Source organism: Homalodisca vitripennis, chromosome 4 (genome assembly GCF_021130785.1).
Source record: "Homalodisca vitripennis isolate AUS2020 chromosome 4, UT_GWSS_2.1, whole genome shotgun sequence".
Taxonomy (NCBI): Eukaryota; Metazoa; Arthropoda; class Insecta; order Hemiptera; family Cicadellidae; genus Homalodisca; species Homalodisca vitripennis.
Genome location: NC_060210.1, coordinates 156,147,045 through 156,160,774, shown reverse-complemented (window position 1 = coordinate 156,160,774; position 13,730 = coordinate 156,147,045). Strand labels below are relative to the sequence as shown.

Genomic DNA, 13,730 nt, shown 5'->3' with positions numbered 1-13,730 from the left:
CTAATTTTCACCATTTGTTTAATATTTTAAGCTCTTTTAAATTATGTCATCTAAAAAAGATTTACATTTGAATTGCACTAAAAATTACCATTTATACAGAATATCCAAAATATTAAAAAATGTCAAATAATTATTTTACAGTGATATTATCCAAAGTATATATCTATATTTTAATATAGCAAAAACAGGCAGGAAAGGTCCAGACTTTATTTACACATTACATCTGAAATGATACTTTGATGAAGGAACACTTTAAAATAAGAACACTGGATACAATCTCAATTTTTTTTTATTTCAGGTAAACACATGATAATATACTACTAAAATATGTCAAAAAGTAAAGTAAAATTTACATTGGAAGCTTTGAAGGTTGATTCTATTCACTGCCACTTCCCGACATTTTACTGCCTTTATCTGAAACATACATGTGATAGTTAGCTAAAGGAACAATGTTCTATAGTAAAATGTTTAACTGTATCCTCCATCTAAGAACATAAAGATAACAGAATACTTAATCTAAGAGATATTGTGTAAGAAGCAAAAGAATTACAGCACAACATATGAAGTCTGTTGTATTCACCAAATCCTACTTCAGTTACTGTAGTTCTGTTAACCCTCCTCGATGGGATCAATACTGGGTAGATCTTCAAATTCAACTTCATGGCAGCCTAGGATTTTCCCTGTACAGTTCGAGGACTTTAGCTGTGCGCGTGACCTTGAGTGTGTGGTGATAGGCGGGAGGGGTGGCGGGGTAGCTTTATGCGCTGCGTCCCGAAAACATTTCTTTTGACTCGTGGGTAAAACCCTCCTTTCAGGAATCGTATTGGCCCAAATAACTCACCACACTCGCTAAAATCAGTCTGTTTTGTGACAGTGTTGATTGTGGTGGAATTAGATAAGATAATAAGATAATACCAAATAATAGCAATAATAAGACTTATCCTTGTTTTTGTTGTTATAGTGTGTTTGAAAACAACGTATTTGTCAATACTTATCTGCAAATAGAAATCGCGAGTTTAAAGTCGTTAAAGCGATTGTTGTGCCTTCATCTCAGCAGCTAGCACGTAGACGCAACCCGCCACACAAATAGCGTTTATTTGTTGAAAGGGTAGTAATAGGGCCCTACGAGCACAGCTAAGTTCCTCCAACTGTACTCCTTGGTAAGACCAATGCTGTAGTGAAATGACCTTAAGTTTTCCTCCATAAGAACAACGTTAAAATTTATTGTTTTTACACCCTTATTTTAAATTGTGGCATTATGGGAATGTCTCAATAAAGATCTTATTAATATGCATCCAAACTTTATACTTTTCAAGTACAGTTGATAACTTAAATGAAGAAATAAAATTCTTTTTTTCTTAATAACAATATAGAAAAACTTTTAAAAAATCATTTAGATGCTTATTAATTGTAACTTTTAAATATAAAGTCATAAGAGTGCATGAGGTTTAACATTGTTCTTATGGGGCTAAAATGAAGATGGCCATCACTACAGCCATTTACTTCATTCTACCAATAAATGAGGTATTTTCCATACACTGACAAAATCAAAAGCAACCATCTTCTTCAATTTCCGTAGGTTTGAATTGAGCTTGCAATATCCTGTAATAAAGTCCATAACAACTATTTAGCTTTTTCTTGTCGAGTTTTCATAAGCTTCTTAACTTGCAATTTATGAGTACATCCTTTGTTTGCCTTAGCCCCAGATTATTGATCCAAAGTTGACTTTAGCTCACCCAGCATTTCAGTTTAGGTCCTTTGTTACACCAGAATTTCTTGTCAGTTGCTATTCTTAGGTATTTCAACTCTGATTTCTACTCAAGATAGCATAAGAATTATCGGGTGGATATCGTACTATCTTAGTTTACTCTTTTTTTACGTAACAGCACTAGGGTGATTTTAGTGGGTTTTATGGTGAGTTTAACTTTTGAACACTATCTCCTTGTACAGTCCAACCCTATCTAGTAAAATATCACAGAGTACAATTTCAAATCTGCTTCTGTACATGATAACAAGCTCATCTGCGCAGCCAAAGCAACTGAGCTATTATAAGAAATATTCACATTCTCTTCAACCCTATAGTGGCAAATTTCTGATACCAGAAATTATACAATCATTTGTATAATCATAACATATTTTGATCAATTCCACAAACCATTTAGACACCAAAGAAAGGTAATTGTAGATAATATTGAACTTGAAATTAATATATTCTGTGTCTACGTTTGTGCACTGCTTGTATCATCATATATTCACTTATTTTTGTTTACCTCTTAATTTGAGTAGTAATATAAATATGTAATTGATACATATGATTGATTTAATTTTGCCTTTTATAATTAATCCATCAGATGTTTTTTTTGTTTATGTTTTAAAAATGTGGTTCTAAAAATACAATTCAATGTTATGGCAGATTACAGTTTATTTCTTATTTTTATAAGTTTAGTAATTTAACAGTGGCGACGAGGTAAAAAGAAGGAGAAATGACTAAAGAAGAAGAAGAGTTACAAAAACTAAAAAAAGCTCGATCTATTATTAAGGGCCAATTTTCAAAGGGCAAAAGACTTGCTGAAGGTAACCCTACATTAACCGAACTAAATATAAAAATCAAGGCTGTGACTGAATACTGGGAACGTTACAAGCAGGTTCAGAATGGCATTGATTGTTTGACAGATGAAAACTATTTAGAACATGAAATAGAATACAGATGTAATGTGGAGGATGAGTATTTAAACCTTACAACAAAATTACAAGAAATGGTACACAATCTCAAAGACACAAACATTACATCTACTTCATCTCCAAGTGAAGCTGTTTGTACGGTTTCAAACTACACTTCAGGGAATATAAATTTCAATCCCTACCACCCTGATGAAACCATTTCAAATTTTGTGAGAAGATTAGAAGTGTTTTTACAACTAAAGAATCAAAGAGCTGATGATAAAACTAAAGTTTACACATTGCTACATGCTCTCACTCCCCAACTGCACCAACAACTGTACGATATTTGTGCTCCCAACGACCCGTTAGATAAAGATTACGACGAGTTAGTACAGCTTCTCAAGGATTTTATCGACCCGCAACCAAGCCAGTGGGCCTTGCAGCATAAATTTATTTCACGGACTCAACAAGAACATGAATCAGTTAGTGAGTTCTCGGTGGCTCTCAAGAAGATGACAATTAACTGTAACTTCAATTGTGGTTGTGGTAAATCAGTTGCAGACTTATTTCTCAAGTTACAGTTTATTCGTGGATTGAAAGACATAGATATTCGGACTAAATTACTCCAAGACCGCGAGAAACACACCTATCAGGACATTGTGAACATAGCTTCGGCTATAGAGCTTGCCAAAGCAGAAAGTATGACTGTTAGCCGAACACGTACTGAACACATTGAATTAAATCAGGTTCAGCAAAGACATTCAAATGAAGAAAACACATCTAAGAGAGTCTCACCTCGGCCAAAACCTCTACTTAGTCCACGTTCAACAAATTCAGCCATTGAAAAGCTCAAAGGAAAATGCTATCGTTGTGGTAAAATTATATAGGCTTTTGATGCAACTTCGACAATCTCCAAACACAACTGGCTCAAACTCATACAACTTAATGTTTGGAAGAAGTGTTCGAACTCACTTGAGCCTATTACTACCAGATAGCAAAAATGCACAAGAAGTTACACGAATCGTACGCAGACAATTTCAGGTGGGAGACAGAGTACAGGCTCGAGATTACACCAACTCAAGATACAAGTGGAGTTTTGGAAGAATTATGGAAAAAGAAAGTTCGCTACTGTACAAAGTTAAAATGGACGATGGAAGTGTTTGGAGGAGGCATGTTGACCAGCTATTGAAATGTGAAGTTTAGGGGGGGAGAATTGATACATATGATTGATTTAATTTTGCCTTTTATAATTAATCCATCAGATGTTTTTTTTTGTTTATGTTTTAAAAATGTGGTTCTAAAAATACAATTCAATGTTATGGCAGATTACAGTTTATTTCTTATTTTTATAAGTTTAGTAATTTAACAGTAATATAAAATAATATATACATAAATTTTCATATTTTAACAATTTTTAAATCATACGTTGCTTTGAAGTATTATCAAACATTTAAAGTCTAAATACATATTTTAAGTGATAAAAATAAAAATAAAAAGTAACATATGAATGAGTTATTAAAATACAAGCACTTTCCTGAAACTCTGCAAAACTCATAATTAATTTTGAGATCAGGTGCTTTCCAAAAATTAAACTTGATTTTAAAATACTTTTGTGAATCGAAATTTGATAAATAATTCCAGATTTGGACCTGGATTTCAGATTCCAGGTTTGACTATCAATACTATGGATCGAGCTAGGAATTTTTGTAATAGATATAAAAATAAAAACACTTAAAAAAGGTGCAACAATGTGCTTTGATAATATATTATTTTTCATTAAATTTTACTGGATTGTAAGTTAATAACAAATGTATTGCACATCAACATATATTTTTAAACGTTTTTTATGTCTTCTATTTGTTCAGAACCCCAGACTATTAGGCGACCCTCGCGTCCCGATGTGCACACACCCACACTTTTGTGGCCTGGCCTACCTGCCGTCACTTATGTTTTGGTAATGCACATAGGCTTTAGTTTGCAAAACTGCTAACTTTTTTATTTAAGGTTAATATTCTTGTAATTTTTTAACCCTAGAACTGTTAATCGACATAATTATGTCGGTTAATGCCGCTTTTGTGGTGTTAACCGTCAAAATTTTGTCGATCAAACATTCCCTCGTATAATTACTTTTTATAATATACTCCGGTAACGTATCGATATAATTCATGCACCATTGGATTCGGGAAGAAAAATGCTAAGGAACAGATGAGTTTTATTCCTCTTTGTATTATGGTTATGACGTAGCAAGCTTGTTATTTTGAACGTAAAAGAAAACGCGACGCCGTTTGTTGTGACCGCCATATTGCCGCTACCGTTCTGTATCACTTTCGTGCCGAGCTGTGGATATTTGTAAGTTTTAATAGTTTTACGCGTGTTTTAGTGTCGTATTTAATGTGTAGTGTGTTGTTTGATGTCGTAGTAGTGTAAACATATATATTTTAGAATAAATCAATTTCTATTTACTGAAATATGTTTGAGAAATTACCGGCTTTGTGTAGGCTATGGCAAAATGGCTAAAATTCATTTCACATAGTTTGTTATTGTTTTCACTTACTAAACGTTATTTATAGCACTCTTTTAGCTCTGAAGTAACTATTTATTTTTGGTAAATAGATAGTTTTCACAATAAAATATATATTTCCTGTAATTTCTTTGGTTATAATATATAATAACTGTTTAGGTTATTCTACATTTTTTCAATATCTTTAGTTATATTTATAGTTTTCTAACTACATAATATTTCCTATTACTTATACACCATAAATTTATAAATTTTGATATAGTACAAGCCTTAGAAACTATTTTATATTTTGCTGAATGAAAATTTTTCGCAAAATTTTTGAACAATGGCAAAATTTAACTTTTTTTACTTTTCAAAAAATAATTTATGGTAATTATTTCATTACTACTGTATATTCTATTTTATTCTAAGTAATAAAATATGCAAAATAACATGTATTCATAGATAAATGTATTAGCAAAACTTGTATTGTCAAAGTCTTACGTGTACACCCGATTTTCAGAATTTATACGCATCGCTGCTTTTTGTTCTATAGCTTTATGATGCTTTCATAAATGTGTATAATGTTTATGTTTTTCTGAAACTAGATAAAATTTGACACAGAATGGCTATCTCACTTATAAATATTTCTCACTATAACTTCATTTGCTAGGTATGGTCCCCCCCAATTTTAAGAAATATTTTTCGTAAATTTTATATTTGATTAAAAAAAGTGTTTATTAGAAAATTTTTAATGGTTAATTTTATAATATAGTGCAATTCTACGTTTAATTATGAACACAAAAATATATACTCTTATTTATATTGCTTTTATTTTATATTTTTTAATAATTTTTTTTAAAAAAACCTTGCGCGAAGCTCCAAAACAGCCCGACACTACAGGATGAAATGACCGCCAGTTCTAGGGTTAATTCTGCATTTTATTTCATGAAAATAGAATCCAATAAAAAATGCCTACGACAATCCTGACGTATCTGAGAAATAAAGGGATTCATAATCAATTCAACTATGTAATATCAGTTAGTTAGAATGTTTAATAAAGACCTATTAATAAAGAAAATAAATTATATATATTACAAATGTACAAAATAATAATGATATTACCATATTATTAGTGACAAATAAAATAATACATTTTTAATTTTATCATTTGTATTAGATATTAGACAGGTAGATAAATTTTTCTTGTTAGTAAATTATATTGTTGTGTAATTTTGTAATATATTTGATTTGCTTGCTTCATTAACAAGTGTTTATGAAAACAAAATCTAAGTAACTGATATTACTAAGTTGAGTTGATCAAAAACACCACACTCTAATTTCTAAGACACCATAGGCATTTCGTGTGTGGACTATCTTCATAAAATAAAATGCAGATTTCAAAAATTACATAAATATCAACCTAACATAAAAATACAAAATAGCAGTTTTTGCAGGCTAAGGCTTACTGTGCGAGTCCTCTGCACAGTGATGCCAGGTAGGCCGGGCTGTACGTGTGACAATGTATATGCATTCAGGTGCAAGGGTCCAATACTCTGGACCTTGTGAGACAAACTGTAGTGCTCTGTGGAAAAGTTTTAAATAGCCCAATGAGAAAGACCTCAAAATGAATTGAACTGACAGGAAGTTTTCATAAAGAAAAAGTTGTATGAGAATATTTTTTAATACATTAATTTGTTTGGAAAATGAGGTTGGCTAATTACAACTGATTAAATGAAAACATAATGGTGAAATGCTGTAACTATACAATACGATACATACTTGATCCTTCATCATCACTTCCAGACACAGACTTCCGAGTTTCTGGTGAAGGCGATCTGAAACACACAGTACAATATTTGAATTTGTTTTTCATAAATGTACATTTAATAAACTTACATTTGAACAACAAATTCCACTGTTTAGTGCATTGACTGCAGTGAATGCAGCTTACTATTAATCCAGCTGTCACAAGTCGGCCCATGTCTTGTGCCAAGTAAAGGTATTAATGAATGAACAAAATATAAAATTATTGTTAAAGTTCTCCATATTTACTTTTTTTTATTTGTAGATATCAACTTTAATTTCTTCTAAACAAAAATGTAATATAAATTAAAATTACAAAAAGTAAAATAAACAAAAATTAAAAACTGCATTTCAGTTATAATTAATTGCACTGCATCGGAGATAATGTGTATCAATGTTTGTAACAAATACCATTATCTGAATTCCACTAATAAGATCAAAATAATTTTAGTTATGCCATTTAATGATTTGTTTGTTTGTATTATTGGCAAACTGTTATACCCTGGTTATAACTCAATGGGTTAATTGTAAAAATATTGCAGCTTTCTATACCGAGTTGAAGTGAATATCATTGAAAATTATTATATCTATGACATAATGGAGGTTTAAAAACATCTGTGCACAGATACATGATAACGAGTTAAAGTACAGTAACACGAAAAGAAACTTTCTCCTGGCATTTAGTGAAATTTCTTTAAAGAAAATAATCTGATTTGAACCTAATAATGTGTGTCTCACTACCAAAGTAATAATAGTGGATTGTGAAAGTAAGTCCTGGGAGGACAGATGTTCTAATTAGGTTACATTTAAAGTGTACAACATTTTATTGCTTAATTTTGTTATACTACAAGAGAAAAACTATAACTATAAGAAATTATCATGATTATTTCTCTCTCTCAATAGCTTCCCCTGTCACGCTGAAAGTTTTCAGATATATATACTGCAATAATATCATTCTTAACTGATTGTCTGAACACCAATCAGTACCTGACAGGGTTTATCATTGAACTTGTGTTTTCTGTTTAGAAAGATAAGCATTGTTCATTGTTAACTTGCTGTGACAATTCCTCATTGTCCCTCCAGCTTAACCCTTTTACTGGTGGGTTTTTTTTTCAGTAATACTGCCATAAAAAGTGAGTTTTTTAAATTTTGTTTTTTTTTAGGAAATTTGGGTTTACTACAGTAGATGTGTTATGAAAAACACTCAATTAAACATTTTTAAAGTTTTTCTTTGTATTTACAGAAATTAATATAATTATGCACAAAAGTTTTTTTAATTATATTTACAAAATATGAGAATTTGATAAAACATTCAGCATTTTCTCATAAACATTAACAGTACACAAGTCCCGTCAGAAATCTTTGATTGTATGAAAGGCACGAAAACAGTCGGACACACAAAGTGGAACATCACAATACCGGCACATTGTGTCCAGGTGCCGCTGCTCGCTGATGCTAGTTTATCTACACACGTGGCATGCTCTCTTCGGCTTGTCCTTCTTATTTGTAGTAGGGATGGTGGTGGGAAAATGCTGAGCAATAAGTCTCAGGGAAGCATCTTATCCAAAAATTGATCTGTAAGTCTTTTTCGTGCCATTTTACGTAATCAATAATTACATAAACATCCACGTTTATCTACTCACCGTAAACACAACAAAATGTTTACAATCAGGGCAACCTTTAACGTAAAAGTGAGATTACAACCTGTATTTACTACATAAACAGAAATAGAATCAGCTGATTACTTGAAACAACTGATTGAATACCGTCAATTGGGCCAGTAATAAATAAAATAACAACTGTGATCTAGTAGAACCGACAAAAACTACTCGAAACTGTAACTTATTTATTCTGCTAGATCACATTCCTATTCAAGCGAGAGATTATTCATCATGAAACATTATTGTGAAAACTGTTTAGCACAGCTATCGGGACTACTGCGGGCGTCACGTACAGCACTCCCTAATTTGTTGCGGGATTACTAGTCAGGGTTTTCACCAGTCCAGTACTTCTTAAGAAAATAGTTTATACTACTTTCTTTACCAGTCATTTCTTGACGATTGTAAGGGATGGCTTGTCTTCCAAATACCCATATGCGATCCTCTCCTTGAGTTGGATTATCATTAAATGGTATGTATGTCTGATTACAACTGACAATTTTGGGAATAATTCAGTAAACACCATTATTAAGCAGTCTGCTGGCTATTCTCACAGATTTTCGTTTTTCTGTCAAATCGTGAGGTACCCATCGAGACACAATTTTTATGATTTTTGAAATGTAATGCAATGTTATTATCCACACTGCTGCCGATTCATTCCTTAGGAAAGCTTCAATCATTAAATAAGTGCAGTGTCTGTTCTCTTGGATCATAGAGAGAAACATCATCATCCCAATCAATATCATGATGCAGCATTCTCAAACATCCATCATGTTGAAGCAAATAACAACCCCTTCAAAATTCTGAATATTACTTAAAAACTATAACACCAGATGATGCTTCAGAACCAAAGGCAATTTTGACAGAATGTTAGAAGCACTTCTCTTGAGACAAACTAGCTTTAAAATTATAGCCCAAAATGCTCTCTCAATGACTCTAGAAGTTCTCCAGCACATTAAGGTTTTAATTTTGCACCACAACATGCAAGTTTCACATTGCTATGAAAACTAAGTTTTGGCCGATAATGGCATAAAAAAGACTTAAGATTATATATAAGAGGTTTAAAAATTATATAAAAATCGGTATAATGGCTGAACAAGTAAATAAAGAGATATACTAGTATTTGAATAAATCTATTTTATACTGAATATTAGTTTATGGCACTTGTGTACATTTTTGGGTAAATAAATAGAATGTTTATATGCCATGTTATAAATTATTGTTCTTGATATTATTTATTTTTATTTAATATTTATATATACATGTTTATGAGAGGGAGGGATTATGAAGTAGATTGTAATTAGTTAACTAAACTGATAAAAATAAACACAGTTTATAATTATTTAAAATAATACATGACTAAACATTAATTCCAAAATAGAAGAAAACCAATGTAAATGCCTGATTATGGGAAATAAAATATAGAAGGAATATGTTGACCATTGATCCATTACAATGCGTAATTAAAATCAAACTAAACACTCAAGCCATGTTGACAGCATCAGTAGATCAAAGAGAGTACTGTGTGGAAGAGTGAGAGAAATTACTAAGCAGTTAGGCTGTCACTCTAGCAAAAAAGAGTTTGGTTTTTCAAATAAAAGTGGGATTAGCATCATTGGACCAGTAAATGTTCTCACTCAGCTGAGACCTGTTTTTCAAAAAGGTAAAGGACTATCTTTGTCATCAGCTTTCATCTTAGTAGACAATCAACTGAGTTCAGTTTCAAATAGCTAATCATTTCAACTACAATAAAACTATTAGAATGTTTAATTTCTGATTTAATAACTTCAAATGTCTTTATAGTCCATACAATTTACTCACAATTTAAATATATAACACCAATTTGGGACCATTGATGTTCTTTAATAACTGATATTTTAATTGAAGGCTACACTTATTCTAGATTTTCAAATTATACTACACAGTAAATTCGTCTCAATTGTCAACCATATAATTTATTATTAAATCTTCATCAGACAGTAGCATCAACTTGGGACAGGGAAGTGGTAACTATTTATATTCTGCCCTAAAATTTCTAACTGAACCTCAACAGATGTAGGCATGTGGGACTTAGCTTCAAATATGCCAAAAAATCATTTTGTATATATTTAACTTAATCGGATGGTCCTCAAAACCCGGGGCAACTATGGTAACAACATCCTTGGTATTCAAATTCTAACAAACGGCACAATCAAATTAGAGTTAAATTATAAATTCAATAACCTCCTCTTTGAATATTACAATTGAACTTCAACAGTGTAAACCTTTTTACATCACATTCTCTTGGTGCCATATGATAATGGAATTTAATTATCATTGGTAGAGGAATATTGTTAGCCACTTCTATAGGATATATTTTCTTTTTGCTTTATTAGTGATGGTAACCAACACTATTAACTAGTGCTCTTGTGGGCCAAAATTAAATACATAATGTGACTCCATTAGGTAATTAGTTAGTGCAACATTTCTGTCTTTGCTGTTGTATTATTATAATTACATAGCTTTTTTACATAGTATAGTTACATATAATATAAGTTTCATAGTAGTTATAAATATATTTGAATAAAACACAATTTTAATGTAATGGATATGGTATGAAATCTGCGGAATCGAAATGAACCCAGCCATGCTCTTTACTTGGCTATTAAAAAGCTCAGCAGTGAAAGAGTCAATATTGGAGATGGTTACATTACCTAGAACGTGATCCAGACTTTGATCGATCTCTGGAATGAGACTTAGATCTGCTCCTGCTTCTAGATCTGCTTCTGGATTTGCTCCGTGATCTGGATTTTGATCTACTAGGTGATCTAACAAAGGTAAGGAAAATCAAATTAATTTAAATATTTAAGAGAATATCTTAAAACTTATTTCTACTTTCTTACAATTTAAATATTCAAAACAAAAATATATTACTGATTTGATGTGAGACTTTGTTATAACTAAAATCCTCAATTCTACAATACTCTATGTAATATACTGTTAAAAAAACACATTTTATTGATAACTATTATATTTTAATCTTAAAAATTTCCTCAGATGTTTTCAAATATATAACAAGAAGCAGCTGCAGTAAATAATGTCTTTCTGTATCAAGAAAGGATTAATAAATTGTTACTTGAACCATTAAATTTTACAGAACTCAAAAAGAGTTAAGTAGTCAGCGATTAATCCACAATCTTTACAAAATAATCCAGATCATTTGCTTATAAATATCAAGGATCTGGATTTAAACCATTAATATAAAAAAAACATTTTAGCTTTTCAAACATGTACTATTACAAAAAATATGTAATATGTACCTAGAATGACTGCCAGATCTCGAACCACTTCTTGATCTCGATCTTGAACGAGATCCAGATCCGCTCCTTGATCTTCGTGAACCACTTTTGGATCTGCTTCTTGATCTGCTTCCCGATCTTGATCTACTTCTACTTCTAGATGATCCTGAGCCACTTCCAGAGTCTATTCGCTTGCGTCCACGTTTCGCATTTCCTCCATCACTGCCACTCTCATTACTGGAATAAATTGTTTTTTAAAAACTTTTTAACATGATTCTTAAGGTTTATATTGCATTCAGTATAATTTAAAGTATGTATTTCATTGTCTTGGATATATTATGAGTTAACTCCAGGAATTGTTAATATTAAAATTTTGTATTTGTATCATTCTCTTTTTTCATAAACATTCCTTGTTCATGTGCATGTGCGTGTGCAAGCAGAACCATTTACTTCTATACAGCAATAATGTTAAAATAACCTTATTGTACATTAATTTGAACAGTAAATTTCAGTATGTACAATTCACATTCTTATTTCTGCATTAAAAATAAATTTGAATAGCATATATAAAATTAAACAAAGAGATAATTTCAAGCAGGAAAAGCACATTAAGAAAGACATTTAACATGTTGGTATGCATTCGAGGTACAAATAACATCAGCATATTGACACCAAAGTTGTGCACAACAATTTGACTACAATATATGAGATGTGGTATTGATAAGATACAAACTTGTATTTGCCAGTAACAAAAACTTAAATTCTTCTTATCAATAGTTAAGCTTTAACAAATTTATGAACATTTATATAAATATTATAAATTACTATAAAATAGTTCAACTTAAAATTTCTGGCTTTGAAGTTTTATTATTTATGTTTTTAAAAGATGCTTAACAAAATCAAGGACTAACAAAGAGGTAGAGATAAAAGACAATTAAACGTAATAAATAAAGTATACTCAAATTCTTTTTTTAAATGAACATGGTCCACTACGAGATTACTGCTTATGAATGATTCAGACTCAATAACTAACCGTAACTGGCCGACAAAACAACACTTTATTGCACCTTATTTTATTAAACTTGGCTAAGTAATACATTTTAAAGATGTAAATCAAAGTACATTGTTATCTTCATAAGCATATCATGTGGGATGAGTTTTTTTAATTAGAGAGGTAAATTCTAAAGCAAATCTCACAGACTCACTTCTTTTATAGTTTTTATAATTCAAAGTAACAGATAAACCTGATCATGGATTTTAACTCGAGCTGTAGAGTTAATTTTTTATGACCACTTATGTGGGGCAAAGGCAGTGTAGAGTATATAAGGAGAAAATTTGTGCTATATTTCAGTAACAATTGTATAAACCATATTCAATAAATTTGTCGTACCACAATACTTAACCCGAAACGTAACTAATACACTCCCAAATATTTGCAAATAAATTGTTCTTATTTAGTTACCAATCATTACCTAAAATACTGACCTAATAAATAAGATCTAAGGAACACTTACCCACTGGCAATTTTCAGTTTTCCACTGTCACTATCAGACTCACTGGTAGATATTGTAGCTTTTGAGACAATTTTCATTTTCTGCTTGGCCGATAAACCGTCATCTGCTCTTGCTCTTGATTTTTTGGGTTTAGGTTCCTACACATTTCATAAAAACAAATAACTAAAAATCTATAAGTACACACAATAAGAATGTTATAAATGATAATAACACTTAAGAGCAAGTATTTACTTGATTTAAATGATTTTGTGTAATTAGAGAAAATGGAGGCTAATGAACAACATACGAGAGCTAAACATCAGCAGTGATGTCC

At 31.0% G+C, this 13,730-nt stretch overlaps 1 protein-coding gene across 2 annotated transcripts in view; it reads right to left on the bottom strand.

Annotated features, from left to right (window-relative positions):
* Positions 1-271: 271 nt before the first annotated feature.
* Positions 272-13,730, bottom strand: part of LOC124360371 (RNA polymerase-associated protein CTR9 homolog) — a 61,288-nt gene continuing 47,829 nt past the window's right edge. For both annotated transcript variants that reach the window (XM_046813941.1, XM_046813940.1), the window contains 5 exons: positions 13,418-13,554; positions 11,925-12,140; positions 11,319-11,432; positions 6,944-6,999; positions 272-414 (listed from right to left, as the gene is read on the bottom strand). In XM_046813941.1, coding sequence (XP_046669897.1) covers positions 377-414; positions 6,944-6,999; positions 11,319-11,432; positions 11,925-12,140; positions 13,418-13,554 — 561 coding nt within the window. In that variant the 3' untranslated portion in view covers positions 272-376. The remainder of the gene's footprint in view (positions 415-6,943; positions 7,000-11,318; positions 11,433-11,924; positions 12,141-13,417; positions 13,555-13,730) is intronic.